Source organism: Vicugna pacos, chromosome 4 (assembly GCF_048564905.1).
Source record: "Vicugna pacos chromosome 4, VicPac4, whole genome shotgun sequence".
Lineage (NCBI taxonomy): Eukaryota > Metazoa > Chordata > Mammalia > Artiodactyla > Camelidae > Vicugna > Vicugna pacos.
Window position 1 is genome coordinate 55,555,515 of NC_132990.1, and position 18,787 is coordinate 55,574,301.

General features: G+C 37.8%; 1 protein-coding gene across 4 annotated transcripts in view; it reads left to right on the forward strand.

Annotated features, from left to right (window-relative positions):
• Positions 1-18,787, forward strand: part of SLC44A1 (solute carrier family 44 member 1) — a 172,193-nt gene that overhangs the window by 32,641 nt on the left and 120,765 nt on the right. For all 4 annotated transcript variants that reach the window (XM_072959868.1, XM_072959870.1, XM_072959869.1 and 1 more), the window contains exon 2: positions 16,997-17,086. In XM_072959868.1, coding sequence (XP_072815969.1) covers positions 16,997-17,086 — 90 coding nt within the window. The remainder of the gene's footprint in view (positions 1-16,996; positions 17,087-18,787) is intronic.

Consider the following 18,787-nt stretch of genomic DNA (forward strand, 5'->3'; position numbering starts at 1 on the left):
TGCAGTTTTGCCAGGTAGCTTAAAAGAAGGAAAGTGTAATGATTTTTGAAGCCACTGAATCAGCCGCCATTTACAAAAGTAAGTCACTTCTGTAGATTTTTCAGCTCCACCCCCCCCCCAACTGAAGGTCTTCTTATATTGTTAAGGCTTTCTCTTTAATTATCATGAGAAAACTTCAGTCTGATTACTTGGAAACATTAACATGCTGAGAAAAATTGCATGTGAGCCAGTGTGACTTCTCCATTATAATGACATCATTCATCTGTTTGCCAGTGGTGTATGAGGTAATGCATGTCAAAAAAACATATTTTTTTTTTTTTTGGCAGAACAGACTGCACTATTGTCCTTGGATGCCTTAGAGGTGACATACACCCCAGGATCAAAGTCAGACCTACCTCCTTATTGGATAGTCTAGAATTTTTCTGTTTAAAATACATAGTCAGCAAGAAAAACCCTGACGGTATCTCAATATTATGCTCAAAAAACGTTTAAAATTCAATGTCTCTTCCTTTAAAAGGCCATTTTAAAGCACAAAAGTGAAAAATACATCTTTAAGAAGATCCACTGTCTTGAATCAACAGCCAATATCTTACTTGACAGTGACACACTAGAGGATTTTCTGTTTACTTCGGGAACATATAAGCAAACCTATCACCATTAGCATTGTTCTAGAAGGTTGGGCCTACACTGGGATTAGCCCCTTTGGGGCCAGATGGTAGTGTCTGAGCCTAAGGGGAGAGAAGTTACTAGACAAATGCTTAGCAGAAAAAGAGCAATTGGACCAGAACAGAGGATGTTTTTCCCTTGATTTCTTCTTCTAAAGCCTGTGATACTCTTGGCAGTGGTGCATGTGTTTTGCTGTCTTCCTCTGTATCTGCATATTTATAATTCTAGTTTCTCTGTTTTTTATTCTCCCTTTGATACCATTCAGTTACTGTGATAGTTTTCATAAATGTGATCGTTAGAAAAATCAGGCATAGAGGAGTGGTCATGTGCGAAAGCACAAAAGATTGTGTCTAGACAGCGATAAGATGTCCCAGGGGATTATTAGTAGACCAGGAGGCCAAAGGTGTATCTCATTATGGCCAAGGAGCCATGGTATTGTCAGGACGGGAAGCTTCCGAGTATGGAGCCTGGGACTTCTGTCTCATGTTTGTTGGCGCAGGGATTCTATCAGGGGCTTGCACTTTTACTCTACAATGGACTCCTGTCTGCTCATTTTGTAAACCAGTCTTAAATGTACCATCTTATAATGGGTTGTTTCTTTGTGATCATATCTGTAGTTCTAATAGAAGATTGGTTTGGTATGAGGTCAACTTTGTGCAAAGAAACAGAATTTAATTGGATTTCAGAGAAGTCGAGATCTACTGAGGATGGGAACAATATTGTTAGAAGGTGTGGAGTTGTTTGAAGCCTGTAATTGAGAATCATTACTTTGGGCAGTACAGAGAGCTCCAACTGGTCTGGGGGTGGGATAGAGGTGTGGAGAGAGGGGGTAAAAAGTAGTTGCTTTTAAGGGGTTAATGAAAATTAATCTTATGAGAAAAGTGGCTGTAAGAGACACATAGAGGACTGGCTGATGGGAAGGATAGGTTGCCGGAACTGGATACAAACCAGTTAAGATATAAATGAGGTCTGTCTGTGCTTGAGACTTGGCTTTAGATATGGGCAAAGTAGCTTCTTCTATAAGTGGGATGTTTTAATGACTCATTGGGCACGGAGATTTACAGATGCTCATGTTTTTAGAGCATTTATTTATTCAAAGTTGGTCCATTAACATTCATTATTATTGGTTGTTTTTTTTTTTAAGAGCAAGTTTAGTATCTGTCATTTATAGGGCTATTAATTTGATGATTCAGTGTTCCTCCTCACTTATTTGGCTGTTTCTAGTCTTTTTGTGTGAGTTTTCTTTCATCACTTTAGGCCTTTAACTGGTTTTCATTAATTCTGCTTCTCCTGAAAACCTTTGCTGTTTATGGAATCACTCTATTTCAGGATTGGAAAGGACTGTGATAGCCTCCTAATCCAACAGTTAATTTGATGCTTGAGTCCCCTGTGTTGTCTTTTTCATTTCAGACTTAAATAATTGATATCTTGATTTTTAGTTGTTGGATTTACTTAGAGGTTGGATTTGGGGACTTCGTGACAATTTGGCATTCTCAGACCCAACAGTCATTTGGAGATAACCAGTTGGCTATACTCTCGGGTGACTGGGGGCCAGCTGGAGAGGGTGTTGGTTGTGGGGATAGAACCTTCCTCTTTTCTCCAAAGCTGGTTGGCCAAGGACAGTCTGCAGTTCTTGGAGCTGTCTGTAATTTGTATGCTGAAATGCTGGGGAAAGTTCTCTAGAAGGATTTGAAATTATAGCTCTTTAATATTTTCTGCTTAGAGAATTTGAATGCAGAATCCTTGGTGTCGTTCAGGTTTGACTAAGGAAGCCCAGCTAATGGCTGTCAGGAGGCTTGACCAAGTATTGTCCTTAGAATTCGCCAAGCCCTGGGGCTTTGGAGGCTCAGAAACTTGATTTTGCTAGTACATTAAGAGTGCATCCTTTTATTAATAGTATATGCATGTAAACCAAAGTTATAAGACAAGTGCATCAACTCAGGAGGCTAATTTATTAAACTGGCATTCAGTCCAGAAGATTTTTGTCAGCTTAGCTAGTATTAGGGTAAAGCCAAATCATTATTTAAGAATTATCGTACCTATTCCTAGTAGAAAAGTAGTATGGTTATTAAAAATCCAACCCAAATTTGGACATGTGTAAGCAGAGAGTCCTTTCTGATCTCACCTCATGAGGTAACAATTGTTCACAGCTTAGTCTATGTGTATTCACCCAGACGGTCTGTGCCTGCAGTAACCTCCGTTGCTCTACTGCTTCATTTTCTGTAGCTCTGTAGTTATGTTGAGCACACTGCTTGTCAACTTTTGGGAAGCCAGAGGATAGTCGGAAGGTCACCTGATGACATGGAATCAGATGAAGGGGAGTAGGCTGGATGACTCACGGCGTAGCAGCAGCTCAGTAGCCCGGATTGTCTATTCAGCATTGTAGAGTCTGCCATCCTGGCACCCCTGCCCCATGACAGTTTGGAAGGGCAGTGTCAGTGTATATCCTCAGAGTATTATTTCTAGCATAACTGGCCAATTACAGGTCTTGGCACCTACGACGGGCTGAATAAATATGTACCTCCCCTGCCTCAGCCCTTTTTTTCTGACAAGTACATTCTGTCTGGCTGTGTTTATACCACGGTCTAGTTTTTGCGTTGGCGTATGTGTCCTTTGGTCTCTTTAAAGATGACCTTTCTGTCTCTACTTTGGTCTATTTTATCTTTCATTTGAGTTCTCTGCAACCTTATTTCTCTTTTCTCCTTGTGCTGCCTATGGAGGGACTGAACTATTCTATGAAAATCAGCACTTCAGTAATTCTTATAACTTCTGATTTCTCATGTAAATCAGATTTCATTATTACTCATCTCTTTACCTTAGATAAACTATTCTGCCTTTATCTTGTTGTATACCTAATATTAGAAGTGTTCATGTGGGCTCTGTCATGAAATCAGAACTCCACATGTGAAGTGTCCAAAATGACCCCCCTTTTCATGTGATTTTTGTTATACATATAACAACTTTATTGTGATGTAATTCGTATACTATACAATTTACCCATCTAAAGTGTATTCAGTGGTTTTGAGTATGTTCACAGAGTTTGGATCACTACAGTCAATTTTAGAACATTTCCTCAACGCAGAAAGAAACCCCATACCCACTGGCAGTCATTCCCCATTTCCCCTCAACTCCCACCCAAACCTAGGCAAACACCAATCTGCTTCCTATCTCTACAGATTTGCCTATTCTGGACATTTCATATAAATGGAATTATATAATATGTGGAGTTTCATGTCTGGCTTCTTTCACTTACAATGTTTTCAAGGTTTATCCATGTTGTCTGGTGTATCCCTACTTCATTTTTATTTCAAAATGTACATTACATGCTGTGGATATGCCACATTGTATGTATCTGTTCATCAGTTGATGTGCATTTGTATGATCTCTTAGTAGCAAAGTAGCATTTTAAGTATTATTACTCTTGAAAGCCAAACAAATGTTACACAAAGTATAGATGGAAGTTACAGAAGGCCAGGAGGAAACAACAGTTTGTTTCCACTTATTAAACACCACTGCAGGTGTTTTCTTCAAATATCAACAGTAATATTTGGACATTTGGAAATTATCTTTGAAATCAAAACATAAAATATGTTAATAATATGTTATTCTTGGTTATGTCCTATAATTTTCCTGTAAGAAGAAATAATAACCGTGCAAGAAATCATTTAAGATAAAACAGGCCACAGAACGTACAGCATTTTTGCTGTACATTTGACCCTTGAACAACACAGGTTTGAACTGTGTGGGTCCATTTATTTGTGGATTTTTTCAGCATTAAATACCACAATGATCTGTGGTTGGTTGCATCCTTGGGTACAGAATCTTGGATGTGGAGGAACCATGGATACAGAGGCTGACTGTAAAGTTCTATGCAGATTTTTGACTGCATGGGGATAGGTGCTCCTACCCTTTGTTCAAGGGTCAACTATAATGTCTCTCATTTCTCTCCTCCCTTCCACATACATCAGTCCACAGTGTCCGCACAGGATATGTTAACCACAGTAAATAAGGCAGAGCAGAGTGATCATGGGCCTTAGGGCTCAACTACCTGCTTCACATCCATGCCTTTTTCTTTTTTTTTTTTTTTTTTACTGCTTATTGGCTTTATGATTTGGGCAATTTACTTAACCCCTCTTTGTCTAGTTTCCTCATCAGTAAAATGGGAATACTAATAGGATAAACCTTATAGGCTTGTGAAAATTAAATGGGTTAATATGGGTAAAGTGTCTGGCACATGGATTATGCTCAGTAACATTAGCTATAGTCTGCATTTAGTGTTACACAGTCATTAACTAAGTACTCCAAATGAAACAGATTATTTTGGAAATCTTCTTAAGGTTGATCCATGACCTTTTTCCACCTTCAATAAACATATGTGCATTTTTGTCTGTCATTTCAGCAACCCTCACATGTGAACTCAAATGAATTGTTTTTTTTTATAGAAGGGAGGAGAGAAAAGGTGGAGAACCCAGAGATGAGAAAGGTAAATTATCAAGAGGAGGAGAAATATAGAAAGTTGAAAATAAACTAAGGGGCTCTATTAAGTTTCAACATAGTTCTTTTCTTGTTGGAATAATTACTGACTGGTTGGACTTTTTAAGAAATAATTTGGTTGACTATGGGTTTTAGAATTGATGTTTTCTTCAACTCCCTTTAAAAAATTTAAGGTACAGGAAACCATTTCTTTCTCTTAGCGTATTATCATTTGAAAGTTACCGTTTGTTTCTTACATTTACCTCGATTATCTATAAAACTGTGCACTCATTAATTTCTCCCAGTTGTATTTCCTTTACAACTCATTTTTCACTTTTCAAGCACACACTTTAGAATGTATACAGGATGGGAGCAGCTTTTCAATGTTAGAGATGAATATTTGTGAGAATTCACTTTTTAAGATGCTTCATGGGGAGAATTTTCTCATTCTCTCCTTTGGGAAAGGATATGAACAATGGTTTAGGGCCTGGTTCTAGTTAGGAGCTTTATTTAACATCACTTAATCCTGAAAACAACAGTGCATGGTGTAGGGAGTCATCTTCACCTTACAATTGGAAAGATCAGGTTAGCTGATCACACTCCTTTATTTTGAAGAGGATCCAGGATTCCCACCCAGGTATGTGGTCCTCCCTCTCACTACAGGGATATATTTCCTCTCTAACGTTTGTTAAACTGTTCCCTCTCTGTGAAGGTACCAGTTCTCCTCCATTCTTCAGGAGAAATCTTGCTCCTGCCTGGGCAATTTTCAGTGTACAGCTTTCTAGTGATGTTTGAAATGTTCTGATCTCCTGTCAATAAGTGTCAGATAGAATGATTTGAATGTTTTCTGGTAGTTTTGATACTGCAGCTATTTATAGCTGACGCTATACTGAGGGAGTAGAAAAAGCATAATCTGGAGAAATGGGAGTGAATATTTCTCTTTTTTTGGTTATTCCTTCCATAATTATAGCATTAATGGAAATCAAAATGAGAAAGATACATTATAAATCTAACTATTTAAAAATTGCACAATCCCCTTCTAAAGCTTGTGCATTTGATGTACTATTTTATAAATAACCAGAGCGTGATATAATTTCATACCATGTTTTTAAACACAACTTTTAATCATTTTTGTATGTTACTATGCAAGGTCTTCATAATTATTCTTATGATTGCTTAATATTCCATTCTCATATTTAATTATTTTCTATTATTTGATAGTTAATTTCTAATTTTGTCTCATAATAGCACTGTATTGGACATCTCATCTGCAGCTATTTTAATGTTTTAGATTATTTCCTTGGGTTTTTGAAATGTATCACCAAATTACTTTCCAAAAGTGTCTAACCAGTTTACATTGCTCTCAGTATCAGCATAGTCTTAACCAACCAGTGTTTCCAGCCTTTACTACCACTTTTTCTTCTTTTTTTTTAATTGAAGTATAGTCTATTTATAATGTGTTAGTCTCTGAGGTGCAGCATGGTGATTCAGTTACACACACACACACACACACACACATATATTCTTTTTCATTATAGGTTGCTACAGGATATTGAAATTAGTTCCCTGTGCTATACAGTAGGACCTTGTTCTTCATCTAGTCTGTATATAGTAGTTAGTATCTGCAAATCCCTAACTTTGAATTTATCCCTCCCCCCCTTCCCCCAGCCCTTGTAACTGTAAGTTTGTTTTCTATGTCTGTGAGTCTGTTTCTGTTTTGTCTGTGAGTCTGTTTCTGTTTTGTAAACTTACAGCCCTTGTAACTGTAAGTTTGTTTTCTATATCTGTGAGTCTGTTTGTTTTGTTTTATAAGTCATATCATATAAGTCATATCAAATGATATTTATCTTTCCCTGTCTGACTTATTTCACTTGGTATGATAATCTTCAGGTCCATCCATGTTGCCATAGATGGCATTAATATTGTCTTTTTCATGGCTGAGTAGTATTCCAGTGTGTGTGAGTGTGTGTGTGTGTGTGTACACGTACATATACACACATACCACAACTTCTTTATCCAGTCATCTGTTGATGGACATTTAGGTTGCTTCCATGTCTTGGCTATTGTAAATAGTGCTGCTATGAACATTGGGATGTGTGTATCTTATCAAATTAGAGTTTCCTCCAGATACATGCCCTGGAGTAGGATTGACCACCTTTACTTCTGAAAGTGTCTTTCAGTGGTAGCATCAGTCCTAACTGTGAACCCTTATACTTTGGTTTCCAGAAATGTACTGTGAGAGAGCTTGGCCCTGTTTATATTCATGGCTCCTACTGGGTATGTGACTAAATAGGTTTTGGAGAGTCTCACAATAAGGTCTCAGAGAAGTCTTGCTTGAAAGACTAGACTTTGTTAACTAGAATTTCCAAAAAAAAACTTATTTAGATCTGGAATTTATTTTTCCCATAAAACCTATTGACAAACATCTCTGGGAAATGCCCTTCTCTGTAATATCTGTGGGAAAAAGGAGCCAGCCTGTGATGCAATGGGGAAATGATCTCATACAGGAGAGGCAGTGAGGATGTTTGCTCTAACATTATGCTACTCGAATGGTAAAAGACCTAGCCTTGTTCATTCACCCATTAAATAAATTTACTGAGAGCCTACTGTGTGCTCCAGGCAGTGTTCATCTACTTAAGAATATAGCAGCGAATAAAACCAGCAAGTCGCTGCCCCGAAGCAGGCAGTAGGTGGGAAGAATGGATGTTATACGTTCATCCACTTAGGGGAAGATTCTGTATGCGTTGTTTTGTGTGAAATAGGCTTTCATTTGAAGAATTTTAAGTGCTTACTTTAACACTGCTGATCCTTGATTTTTTTGGGGGGGATAGGTAATCTGATCCCTGATTTAAACAAAAAATAGAAACATCCTTTACCCTCAAAAAATTTGTAATCTGCTGGGGAAGCAAATAATTATAATGTGAAATGATAATTATCATGATGGTGGTTTGTACATAGTGTGCTATAGAAACACAAAAAGGGAATGTAATCTATATTTTCATAAATTATTTAACTGTAATAGGAATTTGTTCCCTTAAGAGTTCCTAGGCACTGCCACAGAACTGAACATATGTTTATTTCTGTGCATAATTGTTGTGGACGAAAAACATCTTTGTTGGCAAAGGCAATATCTAATTTTTGTTTAAGACATACATTTGCTCATTTCCACTCACCCATTAGCTATGATATGATCAGTGTAGTCTTCATGCTTCTTCTCCATAAGTCATCATACTTTCCACAAGTCAGTTCTTAGCCATTTTGTCAAGGGAAGGAAGCAAGGTTGGAATGAGAATCCTATTTTGAGTGCCTATGAATTCCTATTTTAAAAGAAATGGTTACCACATAGTGAGAAAAGTCAGTAAATCCATTAGCTATCCAAAAACTGGCTGCACGGTAGCAGGTGGGAGGTACAAGGTACAGCTTAGAATCCTGTCAGTTTGCCCTTGGTATCATCAAGTCCTGAAGATGTTCTGACACTTTTAAGTTATGGGAGGAAATGAAGCCCATAAAAACTGTATAATTAAAAAAAAAAAAAACCTAAGTAGTAATTTTAAATTGAAAACATTGCTTACCACTGATTCAGAAAAAAGACAAGTTAGAAATACTATTTGAGGATTACAGACAAGGCTTGTCTGTATAATTTTGTTTGTGTTTCACTGATGATGGAGGTAAAAGATGCTGTTAGCTATGTTGCAGGGCAGGAGGAACATGGCCTTTGCCCAGTCATTATCATGTGCTCATGTACAAGAAAGGCAGCTACTGAGAAGTCTGATGGAAGAAGCACCTCCTTGTAACAGACCCACAGTTACTTATTTTTTTTTAGGGCATTCGGGGGAGCAATGAAGTCACTGGCAACATATTTCCTCCTGATCTTCCTGTCTCTGTGTACAGTAGAGCAGCTCTAGCTGCCATTTCCCCCTTTTTCCTTAAACGGATGAATGTTTGTGATTTAGCATAAAGTTCATGAACTAAGAAAAGCTGTTGGACACAGATGCCTGTATCTTTCCACTCAATGTATCGTACTACCTTTAACAGCCTGTTAAAATCAGGCTTTTATTTTTACCTTTCAAACATGAATTGCCATCACCAGGCTTAGCAAATGAAACGGATTACTTACGGTAACTGTAAGTAGTTATGCACTCCAAATCCTTGAGAGCTTTCCCAAAGGACAGGCAATGTCTTTCAAAATCCTATTACAAGATTTTATTTTCAGGTGCTGTGAACAGAAAGCTGAAAGCCTCCATGTTTTATTGCTACCCAACTTCATCAGCTCTGCTCACTCTGTTGAAAACTGTGGCACAAATGATACACATCAGCTCTTTTATTCTTTTGTTACCCCTATGTGCAAATAAAAGCATATTGGGGAATTTAATGAACCAGGATGTCCTTGGAGAGAGCTTTGAAGATTTGGAGTGTGTGACTATTTGTCTTTAATACTGGAGGTTTTTGTATAAAACAGATTCTCATGAACAAAATAAAGTCCTCACAGATAGTCCAATGCTTGTGACATGTGTACTTAAATCACAGATGTCTGTGTGGCAGTGACCTTGGAAATGCGTTCAGTGACTACCATAGAGGCTCTTTGGTTGGGACAGTGAAAACTGTAGTAGAGCCCCTGGGACTGTGAGCCTGTTTTGGAGGTGGTCTCTTTATGCAGGAAGTAGATACTGTGATGTTTAAAAAAAAAGCTGGGAGGAGGGGATTTGATTGATCAGCAAATTAACAAACATTTCTCAAGGATTCATTATGGGAATCTGCCGCGTGACAGACCACATCTTAGCTTGCTTTAGCCTTCACACACAGAGTTGGCGCTTCGTTGGAATCTGGGAAAGGCAGCACGGATGGATCAATGCTGTGAAGATGTAGGAGCATGGAAGGATGACGTTTGTACGCCCGTTGTTAGGTGTACGCTTCAGTTTATTGCAATTCCTGGCCTAACAGTTTAACTCTCCTTATTGCTGGCCTGTCGGGGCGTAAACATGTGTTGATGCCCTCATAAGGATAATCTGGATTTTGATTACATTTCTAAGCCTCAGTCCTTAACTGTCAGTAATGAATGCTTGTGGCATACCTCTCAGCTGATAGAAACACAGAGGTGTGTTGTGAATTGTTGTCCAAGTGGTGTTGGAATCAACTCTGGTTTGTCCTTTATTTGCAGGGTTAACACTGCCTATACCCCACTTTTCTTTCTTTGGACCAGCCTCCCAGACTGCCACTTAACTGTTGCTTTGGAGGAAGGAGAATGCAGTTCTCTGGCTTGCCCTGGGGGAATGACAAGGGAGCCTGCAGTCTACCAGAAGTTCCAGCCTACAGCAGCTCTAGATAAATGTGACTAGACAGTACTTAACTCAGTGTTAGTGGGGATCTCACCAATGACATCATGAAAATATTACTCTAGTAGCTTAGTAAATATAGCCTTGCACTAATTGTGCCAGAAAACAAAGGAAGATATGTTTCCTCTTTTCCAAAACTAAAAGGCCCCTTTCTAACTGGAGCAGCCATAAAATCTAGTATAAAGAAATGTTAATGGATACAAAGTGAGAAAAATGGCTGACTTTTCTTTTTTTAAACCAACTTAATGTTCGGTTTGTTTACTACTAAACATCTCTGAGTGGAATAATTCTTATTTGGCAGTCAATATTTCTCCATCAGAGCTAGCAAGAATTTTTAGTATGTTTTGAGCACAAAACATTCTATTTTAGACAACAGAGGATCATTTTTTAGTCTTTCCTTCAGAAGTTTATGAGGTAATTTCAACAAATCTTACGAATATTTGCTTAATGGTCCCCCACCCCCATCTCTACTCCTGCAGTACTTTCTAGACATCTCTCTTTTGGCAGCCTTCATCAGTCCTTAGTTTGTCTCTCTTGCTAAACTGGAGCTATGACGGTATAGACTGTCTTACCCGGCTTTGAATCTCTGGTTCTTTGTGTGGTGCTCAGTCTTTGTTTGAAGAACCAACAGGATGCCTAAGAGTATTACCTGAAAAATTAAGTAACTTCTTTGTATAGGTGACTATAGCAATTTTTTAAAAAACATTTTCCTTATTTTCAAATCATGTTTACAAAAATCTGGTGTTTCCAGGGAAGACTCATAGCGTTAGGCAATAGATGACTAGATTTTGATTGGAATCTTTTGGGAATCTTTGTACTTCTGTCTTAATTAGGAGAGAGTCATACAGACAGTGTGCACAGAGTATAAAAGGAGAGCAGAGAGCATTCGATCTCTGCCTTTAGGTATCACCTAGATGTCTTCTGACTTCCTGGATTTTGGACCCTACTTGTTTCCATACTTAAGAGCTAGCTGACTCTTTTTGTCTAAACTCTGGATTGTTGCTGTTGCCTTTTTGATCTTTTCATATCTTCCTAATGCAGCCAGCCCTGCCTACTCTGAACTAGATTCCCATCTGCCAGACCTTTTCCTACCTGATCGGTCCCCTGGCTTGGCCCACACTGCCTACCCTGTTACTGCTGATGCCCTCCAGGGATGCCTGCTTTGACAGACTGTAACATATTGCTTGTCAAAACCTCTGTTTGTGACTATTATCTACAAATACATTTGCTCAACTGCTATATCTTCATTAGGAAAAACATGGAAATTTAGAACAAAACTTTTTATAGGTTTATTTCCTAAAAAATACACACCCTACATAGAGCATATCAGATTCACCAGAAGGCCTTGGTTTTAGCTCATAGTGAATGCAGAGTCTAGAACATAGTTGCCCATACTGTGACTTCTGTAAGAGATACTGTGAAGTTTGTTTTTTCGTTTTTTTTTTCAAATCTATGATGTGTAAAATATAGGAAGGAATGTGAAGATGTTAAACATTGTTCCTACCTAACTGTAAAGATATGAATATAATACAAACATGAGGCAGACATCAGCTGTGGTCAGGCTTAGATTTATTTTTTATGGGCCAGTACTAGTATTAAAAATTGTAATTCTGCCTTCTAGGTTATTAATCTTATAAAAGTGTGCAAGAAGACTGCGTAATGTGAATGTTGTTATACACATATAGTCACACCCTTATTTTTAAAATACTTTATTATGGAAAATTTCAAAACTACATTTTACCTGTTTGGAGACGTCTTTATTTCTTTGTATATATCCAACTTTGGTATCATATTCTTTCTGCCCAAAGGACTTTAACTTTTTTTTTTTTGTACTTCAGGTTTGCTGCTGATAAATTCTCTTAGGTTTTGTTTGAAAAAAAATCTTCATTCCTGAGAGACATCTCCTCTGGATATAGAATTCTGTGTTAATAAATTTTTAAATAGAACTCTGGTTGATTATTTCAGTAATTTAAAGATGTCATTCCATGTTTTTTGGCTTTGCATAGTTTCTGACAAGATGTTTACTTAATCTTTGCTTCTTTGTATGTAGGGTGTCTTTCCCTCCCTTTTGCTACCATCAAGGTGATCTCTATCTTTGGTTTTCAACAGTTTGCATATGGTATGTGTAGGGTGTGTATGTATGTGTATGTGAATGCATGTGTGTGTTGTATTTATCTTGCCTGGGATTCTTTGAGCTTCTTGGATCTGTGCCTTGATTTTTTGTTGTTGTTATTTTTTTGAAAATTGTGAGTCATTGTTTCTTCTAATATTCCCCCTGCTCCATTTATCTTCTTCTGGGTTTCCAATTATACATATGTTAGACCATTTGATATTATCCTATAGTTCTTGGATGTTCTGTTTTGGCTTTTTAATTTTCACTCTTCTTTGTGTTTCACTTTGGGTAATTTCTATTGATCTATCCTTGAGTTTATTGATTCTTGGCAATGTTTAGTCTACTAATGAGCCTGACAAAGGCATTCTTCATCTCTGTTACTATGTTTTTTATTTTTAGCATTTCCTTAACTCTTACAGTTTCTGTCTCTGTGCTAGAGTTTGCTGTCTCAGGTTTCAGTAGTCGATTTTCCACTTACTGTCTCTGAACCTTGGTTTTCTCTTTCACAAAACAGAAACAACAGGAATATATAATAATTAACAATAATATACATATTTTTTTATTTTACAGAATTGAGGATCTAATGATATCCCTTGGGCAAGTCCCTTCCTTTCCCTTCCCTGGGTTGCATTAAAGGGTTGGACAGTATGATTACTTTGGTCCTATGTCTTATATTGTAAGATTCTGTGAAGGGGAAAGGACCTAACATTGATTGACAGCCTGTGTTAATCTCATGTAGAATTTGAGAAAGGGATAAAAATCACATTTAAAAAGTGATTTTGTAAAACATTTTACTTTTTCTAGGTCTGTGTGGATTTTAATTGGAAGAAACAGGCAACATTAAATCCAGTTACCACTTGGTTAAGTCTGTTAAAGAAACATTAAATTTTTTCAACTATTGAGTTTCCTGACTCGCTTGAGAAATTTCATGGCTAATAAATCTCACTCTTTTCTCTGTGCCTATAGGATTTTAAATTATTGGGTTGGCTCCCAAATTTTGCAGCGTGAGGAAAAACTAATGGAGATTTTTTTGCTCTTTACTGACTAGTGCAAAACGAATGATATTGTCATCGAATTTGGCTCTGTAGTCATAGACTTGGGTTCAAATCCTGATTGCACAGTTGTGAAACCTTGGGCTGATTATTTAACTTTTGAGCCTGAGTTTCCTTAGCTGTGCAATCAGGATACCTCCATCAGAGAACTGTTTTGAACGTAGAAGACATGATGTGTGTAAAGCTTCGGGTATAATACCTAGTTAATAGTAATCAATAACCAACAGCATTAAAAACAGTAGCTAAAATGAAAGATGCCACCATTTTGTGTTGAAATTTTAGTAAACTGAAGGGGAAAGGCGAGTTTAGTATTCTCTTTACTCTTTTAGTGAAAAGGTCCACCTGGTAAACACATATTTCAACAATAGGTAGAGGGTTACCTGAAAAGTGAGTATTGATGAATAAGAATAATAACCAAGAATTAGTGCTTACTGTGTGACAGATGCTCACATTCAGTCTTCAGAACAACCTATGAGGTAAGCTGCCCCTCCTCGAATGAGAAGTGAGGGTGACCACCCCCTTCTTTGTATTCTTCCCCTCAACTTTGTACTTTTTTTTTTTTTTTGGTCTGATTCCATTTATACGAAATATTCAGAATAGATAGATCCATAGAGACATTAACAGTTTGGTGGCTGCCAGGGGCTAGTGTTGGGGGGAATGGAGAGAGACCACTTAACAGGTAAGGGGCAGAGATCAATATATATTTTCTGTCTCACAATGGATGCATCTCAAAAAAAAAAAGAAAAGGCATTACATTTAAGAAGTCAGATACAAAGGACTCATACCTTATGATTCCCCTTACATGAAATTCTAGAAAAGGCAAAGCAATAGGGGTAGAAAGCAGATCGGTGGTTTTTAGAGGCCAGGAAGTCGGGGGAGGAGGTTGAGTACAAGGTGTCCCAAGGAAACTTTTTGGGGTAATGATAATATTCTATATATGATGACTGTATATATTATTGTAGTCAAAACTCATCATATTACATATTTTGTACTCTTTTAAATTTATTTTTTATTAAAGTATAGTTGATTTACAGTATTAGTTTCAGTTATACAGCAAAGCAACTCAGTTATACATACACACACACGTTTTCAGATTCTTTTACATTTTATGTCACTGTTTTTTATTTGTAACTCCTATCCGCTCCCTACTTCTCACCCTCAGTGAAAGATTTTCTATGTATTTGGCCCAGAAGTGGACCACAGGACATTGAATTGTTGAGATATTGAATCTTTTGTGTTTTTCTGGTCAAAATGAAATTCTGCTTTCTTTACCTTATAGGTGAAAATTTAAGTATTAAAAGCTGAATGTTGTTCTGAGGTGAAAATACTAAGAAAATAGTTGTGAATAAAGAAAATGCTCAGTCTGAGACTGCTTCCCCCTTCCCCTAATACATACTGTTTTTTAAAATAAACAAACATAGTTTGTTGCTCTAGAAATCACCTTAGAGTAAATGTAATGAATTTCAAAGAGATGTCCAAATTCTGTGTTTGTAAGTAATTTTACTGTAATGGGTATTATTCAAGACTGAAATTATTTAATACAAAGAAAATATTCTTTATTCATACTGTGTGCAACTGTCTTCCAAAACACAGACCACAATACAGGCATTCTTATTTGAATAACACAGGGAATAATGTCAAATTATTTTTTGCGTTTTTTTTGTCATAGCAAAAATTTTCACAAAACTGCATCCCTGATCACAGATTTTTAGATTTGGAAGAAACCTAAGAGATTTAACCTGACTTCTGATGAAGTGATTTATCTGAAGTCATGTGGATTACTAATGACAGGACCAAGGGGAGGACAGAGTCCTTTATCCATTTGCCGTAGTATTACATTCCTTTAGGAAAAACTGCCTACTCACTCTTGGTTTTTAATGCTAATTAGAGTCTTGGGGTATGGTTTTTTCCATGACTAACTAGTGCTCTTTTGTTTTCTTGTGTGGGTGTCTGGGAACAAGCTACAAGGATGGTGGGGTGTTTTTTTGGTGGTTGTTGATGAACAACTAACAGTGTAACTGAGGACACGGTGTTTTGTTAACATTTAAGGGTCAGGAAGGAGTGATTGTAGCTCCAACTCTTTGCCCTCAATGTTGATATTTTAAATGCATTTTAAAGTTGAGTTTCTTAACCTGGGGTCTGCATTCCCTAAACTTTCTTGAAAATTATGCAACTGTGCACTTATCTCCTAAAAAAAGAATCTGTAGCTTTCATCAGGTTGTCAAAGGGTACATAGTTAGAAACTATTGTTTTAGAGGGAGGGAAAGATTGAGAACTGGGTCCCCACTCTTGAACTCTAAGTACTAATTATACTAGAGGGCTCCCTTTTCTCTAGCCCCCTTCTGCCGGTGCACTTCCTACTGACAAGCCTTCTCTAGATAGCTTCCTGGATCTTGTCCTAGAAGCCACTGGAGGCCCCAACCTTCTTTTCACAGAAACTTTTCCCATAAGTTTCCCAAGACTACCTTCTCTGTCCGTTCTCTGCTTACTGTTTCCTGGAAAGGGTGTGAGACTCAGGGATTTTTGTTCATTAGAAAGCTCAAGAGTGTTATTTCAGTTACATTCTGTTTAAAAGGAATTTGTGAGCTGACTTGAGAATCTAAGACTATTGCCCTACGAAAAAAAATACACTCAGAATCCCAATCAGTGCTTTGCAAGTTAACTTTGAGAATGTCTCTAGTTCTTTAGTTAGGATATCTCTGTGTTTGATCTAGAAACTCTTTACAGTTTCTAGAAACAGGATGAAAATCTGTGGATGGTGGTTTAGGAGTACCCAGATCTGTCTGTTTTAATTTAGTTTTTCGTTCCTGAATTTTTACTAGACTTAGAAGAATCTATCCATAAGAATTCATTTCAGTGGGCTTCCTTCCTAGATGAGAGCATATAGAAAGCACATTCTACATTTTTAATCTAACATCTGGACACACAAAGAAAAAGCTACCACTGAGATTGATGTTGGAGGGATTTGTTCGTTTGTTTATTCATTTTAAAAAGCCCTTACTTAGTATGTACTGTAAACCCTCAGGCATCAGGTTAGACGCTGGGAAATGAGAAGTAGTCTCTTCCCTTGTGAAGCTCATGATCTGCTGGGGACACAGCCCAATCAATAATAATTCAGCATGCTAACTGCTCTAACAGAGATACCAAAAAAGCATTGGAATCAGTGCTCTGCCTGGCCACGAAGAGAGGTGGGTGTTAAGGTAAAATTCACAGAAAGGGGACAGACACTTGAGTTGTATCTTAAAGGTTCAGATGGAACTTATCAAAGAAGAGATCTAGGTGTCGGTGGTGTGTTTTTGCCTTCCTAACTTTAACTGAAATTCACATTTACCACTCGCTTATTTTGTATTTTCAATTAGAGCTCCAAACGAGAATGGAAGCCACTGGAGGACCGTAGCTGTACAGACATACCGTGGCTGCTGCTTTTTATCCTCTTCTGCATTGGAATGGTAAGAAACTCACAAGTCATGAGAACCTGAACTCATGATCCAAGGGGATAATAGGGAGTTGTTTTAAAGAGGGAGCTTGTCATCCATTCATTCATTGGTTTTTAACCCCTCTTGAATTGCTTATAACTGGAAGCCCTAGGATACCATTGAAGGAAGCAGTTAAGTGGTATTTAGTACCCCTTGATTTTTTTGTTTGTTTTTTGATCTGCTTGAAAACTGGGATTAAAAATGAAGGAATAATTGAAACTCTGTCTTTTTGGCTAGATCATTTCAGAAAGCAAGGTCATTTGCTGTAAATATCCGTGAACTATGATCTTGATGGCATGGTAAGCAGAGCAGTGGTCATGGGGTCAAGCCCTGAGTGTTTGTTTATCCAACCCAGTCACACAAACCTGCCAGTGAATTTCCTTTCAGGGACTTGGTGTTCCTTTCTGTAAAATTAGAGGCTTTGCTAGATGGTATCTACAATGCCTCCAGTTCTGATGTTTTTGAGTTCTTCTAGGGGGGGCTGGTTGCTCATTGCTTCTTCCTCCTTCTGCCTATACGAGGCTCCTGCTGCCTGCTGTGACTATTGTAGTAAGTGGCATCTCTCAGTCAGAGATCAAGGGAGCTGGTGATTTTCCAATGGGTGTGGAAGATGAAGGAGCAGAGTCCCTGGTGCAAAGTGTTGAGGCAGTGCTTATTCAGATCACATCCCCACTCTGCCCTGCGGGAGTTTCTGACACAGGCTTCAGGGACTTTAGTGTCACTGCCAGTGCTGGGCTGGAAGAAAAGGTAGAAAACAGCTGTTTGAGAGCTAGCTGATATTCTGAGCTAGAAAGGACTTAGAAATCCTCACCTGGTCTATCACCCTCACTTTACACATTAAGAACATTAAACCTCAGGGATGAAAATGACCATCTCAAGGCCACACTGCTAGTTAATGGCAGAGCTGGGAAACAGGTCTCTTAGCTTCCAGGCCAGTGCTCTTTCCTGCCAGCCTTGTTTCGTCTCCCTCAAGGGGATTGTGCAGACGGTATTGTTCTCTCTTTCTTAGTCTTTGCAGCTCAAAACACAATTATGCTATCTCAGGCAGCCTTTTTTTTCCACTCAAGTGTATTTAACCTCCTCTTCCCCATACCTCTTATTGTAAGGAATCTTATTATTTTTTATTTATTATCACTTTTATTATCCTACTCTGTCTCTCTGCACCTTGTAAATGCCATTTGAGAATCATAGCACAGTCCTAATCATGGTTAATGGGCTTAAGTGTAGGTACCAGTCCAGTTTCTGAATCAAGGAAAAGAAAGCAGTGAACCTTGATGAGATATACAAATCCAGTAAAATAAAGAGTGTTAGTTTTAAAGATAACACTAAACCTAGGATATTCAGAAAACGTCAAAATACCCATTTCTTAACTTAAGACTTGTAGAATGTTGTTCAAGAGTTTCTACTTGGTTTAATGGAGTAGCAACACAGCATTGCAGAGTGTAGAGAGCATTCTTTTCTAACAGAACCAGTCCACAACCTTTCTCTATCCCCCTGAATATCACCCTGGGACAAATAGCAGCTGACCTTTCAAAATTATGTTTATAAAAACCCGTACCTGCCACCCAAGGTGCTTTTGATTTTTTGTGCTAAAATAGCTCAGAAAAGTGCAAGCATTAATGCTAACAGACTGATTTGGGAGTGACTGGAGAGTGAGGAGCTGTTTGTTTACTG